Source organism: Erpetoichthys calabaricus, chromosome 3 (assembly GCF_900747795.2).
Source record: "Erpetoichthys calabaricus chromosome 3, fErpCal1.3, whole genome shotgun sequence".
Classification (NCBI taxonomy): domain Eukaryota; kingdom Metazoa; phylum Chordata; class Cladistia; order Polypteriformes; family Polypteridae; genus Erpetoichthys; species Erpetoichthys calabaricus.
In genome coordinates, this window is record NC_041396.2 from 265990038 (window position 1) to 266004128 (window position 14091).

A 14091-nucleotide genomic window follows, 5' to 3' on the forward strand; every position below is an offset into this window, starting at 1 on the left:
GTTTGCCTTAGACAGGTTCCAGACTGTCCCACAGCTGCACTCGACTGCATCTCTGTCTTGGACAAGATACAACCTGTCCCGACCCACTTAGATCATGCCTCTGCAAGTTCCCCAATATAGGGAGTCTTCAGGGTTTTTTTGTCCCAAAGATCATGCACAACTAGTATATATATATATTCCAAAAGTTTATTGTGCAGCAGAAAGTTTGAGAATAGCAACTTCATTATTTTGTTTCATCACGACTTGATTAATGTAATGCTCTCACGTCTTCATTTAGTCCAAAATGCAGCCGCTAGGCTTTTAACCCGTGCTAGCCGGAGTGATCATATCACTCCCATTCTGTACACACTGAACTGGCTCCCAGTGTTTTATAGAATTTATTTAAAATTTTGGTACTTACTTACAGAGCCTTGCATGGACAATCTCCGGAGTACCTTACTTGCTTGCTCTATCATTATAGAGCTTGTTCTTAGAGCTGGGCAACGGGGCCTTTCAGCTGTCTGATGCACTCAGCTAAAACCCGTGGGAATTGTGCTTTTCAGTCCATGGCACCAAGACTATGGAATATCCTGCCTTATGGTCTGTGCACAGCTGAGTCTGTTGATTCTTTTAAAAAACAACTGAAAATATTTCTTTTTAAACAGGCTTTAAATCAATGCTGAGTAGTTCCTCTTTGTTTGTTGTCTTATTGGTAATGGTTATGTTTTGTTCTAATTGTTATGCTTTGTACTGTATTGCTGTCCAGTGTTCTCTGACCCTTGTCTGTGAAGGGTGCTATATAAATAAACTACTACTACTAGACAGAGAAGCTGAAAAATAGGAGAGAAGTTGAGGTTCTTTGAATCAGCAGTTTCAGCACTTCCAGCAATTAGTGATGCCCAGAAAACAAACTGACATTAGGTCAGTGAAGACCCAGAGTGGGCAAAATATTGGCCCTATGTGGGCAGCCAACAATAGCCCAACTGGGATTTGCACAGATGGGGCAAATTTTCATGAACCTGAAAAAAGTCAATGAGGGGCTTACTGAACTTGTAATGCCAGCGATTAACAAATTTTGGGCCACTAGAGAAACTTTGCTAAGGGGACCTTTACTGCAGCCCCCATATTAGGCGAGTATGGTATTTAACTGAGTTTTCTCAAGCACACGCTGCCCATAGTCTGTCCACAGGAGGCCACTGTGTGCATGTTTGCTGGGAAACTATGGGGCAGTGATTACATTGGCCAGCATTACCAAATCATTGCTGGGTCAATGAGGGTCTTACTGAACTTGTACTGCTAACCATTTTGGACTACTAGGAGAACTTTGTTAAGGGGCCCCTTGTAGGAGCCCCCACATTGGGCCTTTGTAGTATTTAATTGAGTTTTCCCAAACCCACATAGTCCATAGTCTATCTGCAGGGGGACCCTATATGCATGTTTGATGGGGGACTGCAGTCATACTCCAGCGGAAGACACAGAGTAGGAGCTTTATGAAGACATTTGAAAGGAGACGTTTGCATAAATCACCCACAGGTGGAACTTCATTGCTTGCTGAAACAAGACTACATAAGCTGGAGAAAAAGATGATGTGGAAAAGTTCCTACTCACCTTTGAATGTCTATCAATGGTTTAAAAGCAGCCTAAGAAGGGCTGTTAAATAGGATTAGTGCCACTGCTTACCGACAATCCCTAGAGAACACATCATAGTTGGAGATTCATGTGGCTATGACAATGTAAAAACTGCCATTTTGTCAAAATACATGGTTATTAGAGAGACGTATATGCAGAAATTGAGGTCCGCAGACTTTTTGCTTGGAGAAACATCACAAGAGGTTTATTTTAGATGAAAACATCTCTATTTGAATTGGGTTCCACTAGCAAAGCACAACGAGATGGACATAGGAGAATTTATTAACCTGCAACAGTACCTTTGTATATTAAGCCCTAAGATGCAATTCCTGATCAGAATAATTTGAAGAGTAGCAATGAGGGAGCACTGAAAGCTGAAGCTTTTGTGGTAGCACAGTGTGTCTCCAAGAACTACCTTTCCTAGCTACATTTCTTCAAGGCTGCCAGCGAAGGTAAGTCAGCTGAGAAAGTGGGGAGAAATGGTCTGAGCTCGATAGCTCCACATCTAGAGAAGTTCAACCCACAAAGAGGCCTATCTCCACGTTCATATGGTAAAGACCACTTGCACTGTCACACTTATTACCAGTGTAGAAAGAAAAACTCCATATCTTTTTCAGCATTCTTTTTTGTAAGGTTTCTTGAGCTTAAACACTGCATGACTGTTGTGTTTCAGCAAGGGTTTCTTCCCTGGCTTTTATATTAATATAATTTTTATTTTTATTGTTGTTTTGAATTTTTATTTTCCATGTTTTTGTTACAATGTAAATTTTGTTAATATTGTTATGTCTATTTATTTTATATTTATGAATACTTTTGTCTATGTTACTTGTTTTCTGTGGTTGCAAACCCAAGAAGGCAGGCCACCATTATGTCATTGCTGAGGGTCACTATCAGCCTTTATAATTAAGGCTGGGGAGTAGATCTCTCAGAAGTTCATTGATGGTTGTGGTGTAAGGATCGTTATTATCGATTTTCTGGTTTTGTGGACTTTTTACTCTGTTCTTTGCTTTATCCTTTGGATGTTGGTTTGAACTTGTTTGCCTTGAGTTGCCTAAGTTTTTTCCTTTTATCTTGAGTGTCCGTATGTGTGCCTCTTTTCTTTATATGAATAAATTCTTCACTTATATGTTTCGTGTTGTGTTTTCAATTTGTCCAAATCATCTAGTTATACTTGATAGTCATTTTTTGTTTTATCAGGCCACCATCTATTTTTGGCTTTGGTTGCTGGGATTTGTGTTTTGAGAGGACTGAGGTCTCAGAATTCATGCTGGTTGATTTTATCCATGAACCATTATTTAAGTTGGCAGCACACCTTAGCTTGCATCCAAGATCGTGGATAAAGAGTTCAAAATGAGTTTTCCAATTGGTCACTTTAGTTTAAGGTTTCCTGACTCTAGCAATGATATGTTGACTTCAAGATTTTGACATTTTGGCGTTCCTCAGACTTAAAACAATGACTTCTGTTAGTTTTTTTACCATAGTTTCTGTATTAGGGTTTTGATACAATTTCCAGTCTTCCTGGCTGCAACAATTCACCTGTATGTTGTTTGTGAAATCATTGCCTGGTCCAACATATTTGTGGGCATTATTACTGGCATATACTTGAATTTGGCAGAACAGGGTAAGGCCATTTCAGAGTGCACATATTAGGAATGATAAAAGAACAGAACTGTTTCAGTTTAAGCAAATGAAGGTTATGAAAGTGTTACTTTAAAATGAGTTCTTCCCACAAGAATATGGCAGCAAAAACTGAAACTTGTCAAGGATAAATTTCACTCTAATTTTACATTTAAAAACCTTAGATATGAGGAGCACATTTCCAAGTAGTCCTGTAGACATTAATACTTCAGGAACTTTCAAAATTCAGCTAGGGGATATTTTGCAAAGGGTGGGTGAACTGGGACTCATATTGGGCTCAGTGGCCTGTTATTCTCCAAAACTGTGATTAGGTTCTTTGAAAATGAGAGGTCTGAGCCCTTGTTAGACTGTAATCAATTGAGATGTTCAAAAATTGCAGTTTTGTTATATTTGTAAAACACCATGTTATGGTGCTTATTGTCAAAGGTGATAATGAAAGAAACTGACTGATTGATTGATTGATTGATTGATTGTCATTTTCTAACCCACTTAATCCAGACTAGGGTAGCAGAAGGTGTTGCTGGAGCCTATCCCAGGAAGCATAGGGTGCAAGGCAAGAACAAACCCTGAACAACTCATCAGTCCATCACAGGGCATGTTGGTAAAGATGATAATAAGAATCCATCCATCCATCCATCCATCCATTCTCTTCTGCTTATCCGAGGTTGGGTCACGGGGGCAGCAGCTTCAGCAGAGATGCCCAGGCTTCCCTCTCCCCGGCTACTTCTTCTAGCTGTTCCGGGGGAATCCCAAGGCATTCCTAGGCCAGCCGAGAGACATAGTTCCTCCAGCGTCTCCTGGGTCTTCCCCGGGGCCTCATCCCGGTTACACGTGCCCGGAACACCTCACCAGGGAGGCGTCCAGGAGGCATCCTGATCAGATGCCTGAGCCATCTCATCTGACTCCTCTCGATGCGGAGGAGCAGTGGCTCTACTCTGACCTCCTCCCGGTTGACTGAGCTTCTCACCCTATCTTTAAGGGAAAGTCCAGACACTCTATGGAGGAAACTCATTTCAGCCACTTGTATTCGCTTGTATTATTGTATTGTATTATTTTTATTTTTATTTATTTATTTATTTTTTATATTGATAATAAAAATAATTTACTGATTGATTGACATTTCCTCTTCAGTTCAAACACTCAAAAATTTTTAAACTTGTTCCAATATTTACAATTTATCTATTGTGATATATGGTAATAAATGGCATATGGTTCCAGCTCCCAAGTAAAGTGGTGGTATATGCAGATTAGAAAGCAAATGAATAGGTGGGTAAACAATATTAAAACTGATTATTATTTATTTTCATAAGTCCATCTATTCTCTTTTATCCAATTCTGTGTTATAGAGATCACCAGTATATGGAAGGTAGTAAACAGTTCCAGATGGGACAGAGATTATTTATTTATTTTTCTGGATTAAGTGTTTAAATAACCAGCCAGCTTTGCCTTATTGAGAATACATATCTCTTTTAAAAACAAAATCTCAAACATTAGCAGAAATACAATCATTGTAAAACTTATGACACAAGTACCACTATATTATGAGCCCATGAATAAAATATCATCAATATAATAAATTTATAAAATTAAAAAACTTTTTCTTTCAAAAATAAGATTTTTAAAGAATGGTTTTATTTATTTATAACAAAAAAAAATAATAACCATATAAGTAAAGGCACTATTTGCCATGTCTCACAGGCCAGTCCTTACCTTAGCTGGATTAGAAGTGTCAAGGAACCGGGCAAACGAAATTGCATATGTCATCCCCACATTGTTGACTGGATGAAAAATAATGAAGTGCATCAGTTATAATTATCATACAATTTCAAGTTGCTCATACTAGTCAAAGATAAATGGCACACATTAAATAACCAGCCAAATCATTGTCTATATTATAATTGATATTGCATCAATTTTCAGAACTGACTTCCATGGCGCCTCTGTTAGGCTATGCCTTTGCCATTGTCTTGCCCCACTCATTGCGGTTGTGGGATATTTTTGTGTTTTTTTGTTTATTTTGTGACACTAGTCGTACGCAGTTTTCCAGCCGCGTTAGTGTACGATTGCATTTCATTGATCAACATTAGATCAGCAATGCAAAATTTCTCTCAGCATTACAACTATTCCTTTTTTCCTTCGCTGTATGTGAATGCTACGTTGTTCAGTGGCTTTTCCCCACTGTTGGTTAACGGCAACTGAGTCAACCTGTGGTCCCATTGGAGAAAAATGGAAAAAAGGGCAGGTGTGCATGCAAGGTTTTGGCGTCTATGGCGCTGTGTTTCTGATGTGGATCTTACATCTTTATCTGAGGATTATCCGAGCAGGCCGACGTGCTTGAGACCTGTTCTGCCAGGATTACCTGATGTGCTGCTTCCCGCTCCCCGTCCGAGACTCCGAGTTTGCCGAGGGAGTAATTCCGGACTGCTCCGCGCTATCCCTTGTATTCCAGAAAATGCTAATTTGACGGCCACTGTTTCTATGACTCTACCAGCTAAGGTAGCACTGATTAATGTTATGTTCTATCACAAATAAGTCATTTATTTTGAATGACTGTTTTACTAGTAATAAATTTGATTTCATGTTCCTGACAGAGACTCTGATTTTACTAATTTGATAGAATTGTGCCCCGATGACTGCTCTTTCATTAGCACACCACGGCATACCGGCCGTGGAGGTGGGATTGCCATGGTTTTTAAGAAGTTATTTTTATGTCATTCTGTTCTTACCATTTCATATAAGACTTTTGAATTTCAGATTGTTAAAGTTGGGCGTGTAACCCCAATATATTCTATTTTAATTTATTGTCCACCTACTGCGATTAGTCATCTTATTGCTGATTTTCAAGAATTTGTATCCACCATTATTAAACAGGATGGAATAATAATGCTTTGTGACTTTAACATCCATATGGATGATATTTCATGTAGTGTGGCTTCTGAATTTCTGTTGGGACAGATAGGGGGCGCTATCGCTCCCTTGAACCCTCCGATCAAACTCCAGACACCAGGTAAAAGTCCAATAATAAGATTTATTTGAACAAATACGTGTACAAAGCACCCTCCTCTCCACAATACTCATATAATACACAATAACTAATAATTAAACAATCCTCCACACTCCCAGACGCGTTGCCACCCTTCCACCCAGCTCAGCTCAACGCTCTGGTGTTTCTCAGAGTCTTTTATAGTCCCTGACCCGGAAGTGTTTCCCAGCCTTCAGTCCATGTAACTCTTATCACTTCCGGGTCAAATAAAAAGTCCTCTTCTTCATCCCGGAAGCACGTCATTCCTCTTGTCCATGTGACTCTGACGTACTTTCGGGGCATAGGGCAAATAGTCGCTGCTCCTCCCTGCAGCGCCTTCTAGTGGCCCCCGTGGTATCCAGCAGGGATGTAAAGGAAAACTCCAATATCCATAATTCCCTGCTGGCATTCAGGGCACCTCCATGCTGCAGGGAGGGCTCCACCTGGTGGCCTGGGGGTATTGGCTGGGAAGAATGGCCGGCCATATATCACACTGTGTATCACCGACTCTTTTAATTCTGTACAACATGTTATTAGCCCTACCCATAGTGGGGGGCATACATTGGATTTGTTTTTTTCTTATGGAGTTAGCTTCAATGATGTTACAATTTGTAATGTAACCTTTAGTGATCATAAGTGTGTTTTGTTTGACTTGTCTTCAAATTTAGAGTTGTCACCTTGTGTTAACTCTAGGCGTACTCGTTTCATTAATGAGTCAGTGATTAATCAGTTTGTTGATTTGTTTGTGGCATCTGATGCCGGAAGTAATACTGATAATGTTGAGTTAGCAGTTCAATGTTTTAATGACCGTTGTACTAATATTTTGAATAAGATTGTTCCTCTTGAAATCAGGCATCGTTCTGTTACCCACTCAGTTCCTTGGATGTATGACTCCATTCGTAATCTTAGGCATTCCTGCCAAAAGTGGAGCGCCTATGGAAGTGTACTAATCTGGAAGTTCATCATTCATACTTAAAGGATTTACTTGCTTCTTTTAATGCTTTGGTTAGGGATGCTAGAACAGTTTATTTTTCTAATCTTATTCAGACTCACAAGCATAATCCCAAAGTGCTTTTTGATACTATTCACAATATTATTTCTCCATCTCAATCTATTACTCATGTTTTTTCTGATAGTGGTTGTAATAATTTTCTTACATTTTTTATTGGCAAGGTTAATATTGTATGGGCTAATATTGTTCCAGCTGTTTTACCTAGTGCTCTCATTCACTCATGTTCTGAGTCTTTTGTGTTCTCAGAAGTTTCACTTTCGGATCTTTCTGACTTGCTCAGGAAGATGAAACCTTCCTCATGTCCCACTGATCTGTTGCCAACATCATTAATGTTAAAATCTTTAAGTTTTATAGGTCCTGCCTTTTGAATATCGTAAATTGCTCCTTGAGATCTGGTGTGGTTCCATCGTATTTTAAACATGCTGTAATTCAACTGTTGTTGAAAAAATCTAATTCTGATCCCTCTATTTTGAGTAATTACAGGCCAATTTCAAAACTGCCTTTTATTGCCAAAGTTTTGGAAAAGGTGGTTGAACAGCAACTTTGTGCCTTCTTAGAAAAGCAACGGTTCTTTGATTCTTTTCAATCTGGTTTTCGAAGCCGACATTCTACAGAAACAGCTCTTCTAAAAGTTTTTAATGATCTTTTAATTGCTTCTGATGCAGGCAGGTGCTCTGTGCTTGTACTGTTAGATCTTACCGCAGCTTTTGATATGGTGGACCATCGGATCTTAATTAATAGATTAGAGTTGTTAGGTGTCTCTGGCTCTGCTTTGGACTGGTTCTCCTCTTATTTGTCAAATAGGAGTTTCTCAGTCGGTGTGGCTGGCTTTTCATCTGACTCTGCTCCTTTGACATGTGGAGTGCCACAGGGCTTGGTTCTTGAACCTATACTTTTCTCTTTATATATTCTTCCCCTATCACAGATTCTTAACTCTTTCAAGGACATCTTGTATCATCTACAGTATATGCAGATGATATACAGCTTTATTTTTCATCTAAGCCTAACCAAATTAATACTTTGTTCACTTTGGTTGATTGTCTGTCTCAGGTACTCTTTTTCTTTACAAACATGGCATCCTGTATATACATTTGCCACATGAAATTGTGTTCTAAAGTTAAGCCATTTCTATAAATTTAAAACAATATCTTGCCCGTGCTGGTACTTTACAATGGATTCTATGGGACATGGTGGAAAAGCTGAAGAACTTACCAAATATGTCCATTTTTTATGCCAAGGGAGTTGTCAAGTACTCATCTGCAACTTCCATGTTTCCAACACATGTTTATAATAACAACAGGAATGTGGAAATAATCATTTTATCACATATTCCTGGTTCTATTTTTCCTGTGGTAAAACTATGTTTACCTTTCTCTTATGTGAGTTGTCACACAAATACAGAAGAAAATCAAAACAAAACCAAACACGTGGCACAAAACTCTTACTGTGATTTGGACTTTAAAGAGGATACCAGTCCCCAGTGTGGGTGTTGTGCCAGAAGACTAAGTGCTGAATTATTGTACACAGCTGGTCTTCTTTAAAAATGACTAAATCTCATAAAATTGGTGTTTTTTTAGGGTTCACAAATGACACATATAAACTATATTACAATGTGTGTGTAATTGCAAGATGCAGATAAACACTCAACAGCTGTCTTTGCTGTAAAAATGGGTGTATTTTGTAAGTTTTGAAGCTTTTCTTCCATGCCCCATAGCCTCCAATGTAAAGCACCAAGAAGCGCAAGACATTTTTAGAAAGTTATACAAAGTGCTTAACTTTAGAACATAAGTTTGTGTGGCAAATATATACCGGTACTTATATAGTTGTGAAAAAATAACTTTGACTTGAGAAATACCAAACTTATCCTTGAAATGTAAAAAAAAATGTACTTTTGTATAGATCTGTAGTCCCTGAGCAGGCCCGTTAGCTATAAAATTGAGGAATAAAACAAATACAAAGGGTTAAATCCAGTGAACTCTCAACCTACAGATCACAGGAGTGTCTGAGGTGCAGGTGTGCAGATAATCCTGGTGTGTGCACTACAGAATATGGACTATGCATGTCAACAGAGGCAGGCCCAAAGGAATCAGTTTAAGTTACATTAGTATTATTCTTTTAGATACATAATTGAGTAAAAAGTAATTTACCTAAAATTCCAATTTCTAGTCCTTTCAGCTGCTCTTCAATGCTATCATAAAGAGAAAGACCCTCTGTGAAGTCTGCTTGAATGATCTGGGTGTCTCTGTTATGTTGCCTTTCTGGGAAAATAATGAAAACACAAACAAACAAACAGAATAAATAAAAAGAAAAACTTATAATAAAACCTTATAACCTTTATACCTTTACTTGGTGTAGTCTGCCTCTTGTCTTTCACGTTCTTCTCTCTATATACAAATAAATATTTTGCGATAGCGAGACCTATAGCACAAGTGAAAGTATTAGGTTTGCCATATTTCAGGACAGGAAATAGAGAATAAGCTGTTCTAGTGAATTGTGCACTGCTGGGTACACTGCCATTATCACTGGACCACCAACTATGGGAACTGTGTCCTACTATAACAGATAGAGCCTCGAAGATACAAAATTAAGTCAATAACAGGTCATCAGAGACAATTTTATGTGGTTTTGTAGTGTTTCTCTTGCTGATTCCAAGTCTGTGTTTAGTTTTTTTCTCTAGCACGTCTTGTTTTTGTGATGGAGCTAATAATATATTGCATGACATTTGTTATAATTAGCCAAAGTGTATCACAAGATTTAACGTCAGTTGTCTGTATTTTGACATTACAGATGGTATTAACTGCATTTGATTTCAGTTGTTATCATGCCTGGAAATTATATTAATCATTCAGACAGTTTCTGTTATTTGAGTGGTTCATTCACGAGGAAAGCACAACATCACCCAATTACCACAAATCTTAAGTAGATATATAAATTATACTTTGGCTGTCTACTTGGTGACCAGGATTAATCTTTGGCGCCATATGTCATCTGTACCAGTTGTTCCAACGGACTGGTTAAATCAGGGAAAGGCAGTGATGCCATTTGCAATCCCAATGATGTGGAGGGAACCAGGAGACCATCTTAACGATTGCTACTTTTGCTACCTGAACACAAGTACAGTTGATTCTCAGCTAAGGCTAAGCACAAAATTGTATATCCCAGCCTAGATTCTGCAATCAAGTCTCTCCATATCGTGATTAAGAACATTGTAAAGGCCATGGGTAAAGCAAACTCACTGGGAAAGAAATGTGGAAAGAAATGTCAGCGGTGTATGAAGACTTAACACTTACTTATTTCCGCAGCCACATTCTTCAGCTTCTTCATATTGCGACTGATTAAAACAATATTCAAACCACGTCTGGCTAACTGAAAAGTTAAAAAAAAAGACAAAAAGAGTTACCAGTCATATACTGTAGGTCAATGACAAACTGGAATATAAATGAGATGTTCCATCCTGAATATGCAGTGTTTGGAAAGGAGAAAGCAAGAAAGACCATGAGAGCAGAAAAACAAGACAGTAGCACAAACATCACCGAAAGTCAGGAGGTGCCTAATCCACACCACAATTTATACAGTCAAAAATTTGCAAACCCGGGGCCTTAAGGAGGCAGTCAGTTTGAGAAATCTCATTTATTTGTTTTAATACTGTGTATTTATTTTACAGCATCAATTTTTTAGGATGAATTGCCAAGACTGACCCTTGAGTTAACAATAAGTCTAGTAACTTTTGTGTCAAATAGACTGGAATTTGCAGGGGGGGCAAAAACGTTTCACATGTGTTTTAGAATTAGTAGGAGAAAAGTAAGGGACTTTTGCTTTGTCGGTACACATACTTTCTGCGTGTTTTTAGGACTGAAGCAGAATTTAAGTACTGAAATGAAACACAAGCCAAAGCCAGATATTCTTTCCCTTACAATGCTCGTTCTTTATTTATTTAAACGCTATTCTCTTATAAATTCTGGACATTTTACTGTGAGCATTGCCTTCTTTGTAAGTGCAGCTGTGTACCCTAGGGTGTTGCATTATAAAACATTGCATCATTGGCTACAAACTGGCAGCACTTATTGAAATATCAGAGCAATGCAAAGCCACAAAAATAACTAATTAGCCGTATTTCAGAAAAGAACAAAATGTCAGAAAATAAACCTAAATGTATTTCTGACAGTGAACAAATGGGATAAACAAATAAATAACTGAAAGGCAATAACAAATGGGAATAAAAAATAAATATATATAGAAATAAACACACAAATGTAACTGATCATACATTCATATCTAAGCCTATGGCAAGCTATCAAGTGGCTGGGTTGGACTTCAAGTTGAGACAGAGGACAAGACCCATTGGCTGCAAAAGATGACTTTGAGTACAGTGGTGTAAGAAGTGGGATGTTCCTAACTTATGTGGGTAAATTTAAACCAGACAGACAAGTATAAATGTGTTCAAATCTGCGTTGACAGACTGTAGTGACACAAGCTGCCCAAGTACAAAAATTCCTTTTTCCAGCATGTTATTTTAATTTTATCCAACAGTGTAAAAGAAACAAATTGTGTCTCCTAGTCTGCACATTTCTAATTCCATGGTTTGATAGTGTGCCATTTGTCCTTTTATCATTTTTTGTCTTCGCTGTTTCATTTCATTTTAATTGTGGAGACAGGCTATTTCAGAGGTGTGCTCTGGTTGTATATAGTGCCTTTATGAAAACATTTGTATGTCAACTACTGAAAGCTGCTGTACCCAGCGGTTAGACATAGGTTTATGAGAACTCATTTTGTTATTTTGATGTTGAATTTTTTTGGAATTACAATTCTGTCCTGGTTGATTTTGGCTCCCCATGATTTTCTATCCCTCTGAATAAGAGTGTTAGAAAATACATTATATGGCCAAAAGTATGCGGACAACTCTCCAAGTTATTGATTTCAGGTGTTTCAGCCACACCCATCGTCAACAGACACATAAAATCAAATGCACGGCCATGTGATCTCCATTGACAAACACTGACATTACAATGTGTTGTACAGAAAACCTCAGAGACTTTAAACATGGCACTATCATAGGACGTTAGAATATGAAAGTGATGCTTTTCGAGGTCTTCCCTGGTTAACTGTAAGTGCAATTATTGTAAAGTGAAAGAGTCAAGGGGAAACAATAGCTCAGCCATGAAATGGTAGACCATGCACACTGACAGAGCAAGGGCACTGAGTGCTGACATGCATAATGTGTAAAAATTACCTATTGTCTGTTGCATCACTCATAACAGAGATCCAAACTGCATTTGCAAGCAACAGCAGCACACAAACTGTGTATCAGGAGCTTTGTGAAGTGGGTGTCCATGGCCAAGTAGCTACACACAAGTCTAAGGTCACTATACACAATGCCAAGCATCAGCTGGAGTGGTGTAAAGCATGCCACCCATTGGATTCTGGGGCAGTGGAGTGATGAGTCATGCTTCACTATATCTGATAGGTGAATATGGGTTTCCAGATGCCAGGAGAAAGCTATCTTCCAGACTGCTTTGGTCCTACTGTAAAGTTTGGTAGGGGGTGAATAAAGGTCTGGGGGAGTTTTTCTGGGTATGGATCAGGACCCTTTGCTGCATTGAAGGCTACTGTTAATGCTACAGCATACAAAGATATTTTAGATAATTGTGTGCTTCCAACAGTTTGGGGAAGGCCAGTTTCTGTTTCTGCATGGCTGTGCCCTTGTGCACAAAGCCAGGCCTATTAACACATGGAGGAACTCAAGTGGTCTGGACAGAGCCCTGACCTCAACCCTAATGAACACTTTTAGGATAAATTGGAACATCAATTGGGAGTCAGGTCTTCACGTCCAACATCAGTACCTGACCTCACAAATGCACTTTTGGCTGAATGGGTACAAACTCCCACAGATACACTACAAAATCTTGTGAAAACCCTTCCCAGAAGAGTGGAGGCTGTTATAGCTGCAAAGGTTTGGGTAACTCAATATTAACGGTAGTAGTTTTGGAATGAAATGTTCAACAAGCTCATATAGGTATGAGGTGTCCACAGACGTTTAGCCATATACTGTAGTGTAGATGCGTGTTTAAGACTACATAGCACATCCACTTTGAATGAGGAATCTGTCTTAAAATAATAAATAATACAAGATCATTGGTGACATGCAGGTTTATGTTTCTGCTGCCATACATCTGAAAGATATTATCAAATCAGTTTGTGGAAGGAGAACAGCAGGCACAAAGGACGTCAATGCCAACATTGTAGAGAATATACAAATATCAAAAGCAAATATACCAGCTTGTGAGGTAGCTGTGCCATTTTACTCCTACTTTCAAGAATTACACATTCAGTTTGGAGTTTACATGTAGTCACTACCCAAGTTTCCAGTCATAAGTGAACGAGATACCAGCTCATGGTTAAAAATAAGACCCAGAGAAGGCTGGGAAATAATTATTGAACACTATTATATTTATAAGAATTACTTTGAACATTTTGAAATCACTTAACCTTTTTCCTTGTCCAGTGCCTCCTGCCTCACTGGTACAAGAAAACCTCCACATATGATATACTGCTCGACTTGTCTTGATGTCTAGTTGTGTAAGACATCAATCTTTTTGAGTTCCTCCTAATTTTGGTCATCTAGACCTCAAATACTTTAACATTTGGGTTATTTCAGACAATATTTTGTGTAGGAAATGTTGTTATGATAAAGAGTAAACCAATAGGTATCTTCAAAAAAATCTGCATAATCAAAAATAATCATAAGGACTTGACACATCAACTGAACCCAAGGGTTCAGCCTGTAATGGGATGCGAGGGGTCAAAGTTACTT

At 38.4% G+C, this 14091-nt stretch overlaps 1 protein-coding gene across 2 annotated transcripts in view; it reads right to left on the reverse strand.

The window, feature by feature from the left end:
* The window catches only part of LOC114648892 (very-long-chain 3-oxoacyl-CoA reductase-B-like), a 93144-nt gene that overhangs the window by 26196 nt on the left and 52857 nt on the right, over positions 1-14091 (reverse strand). For both annotated transcript variants that reach the window (XR_007934317.1, XM_028798199.2), the window contains exons 3-5: positions 10571-10646; positions 9428-9538; positions 4957-5024 (exon numbers count right to left, since the gene is read on the reverse strand). Coding sequence is in view for 1 of the 2 variants with exons in the window: in XM_028798199.2 (XP_028654032.1) it covers positions 4957-5024; positions 9428-9538; positions 10571-10646 (255 nt within the window). In the remaining variant the exon portion in view is untranslated. The remainder of the gene's footprint in view (positions 1-4956; positions 5025-9427; positions 9539-10570; positions 10647-14091) is intronic.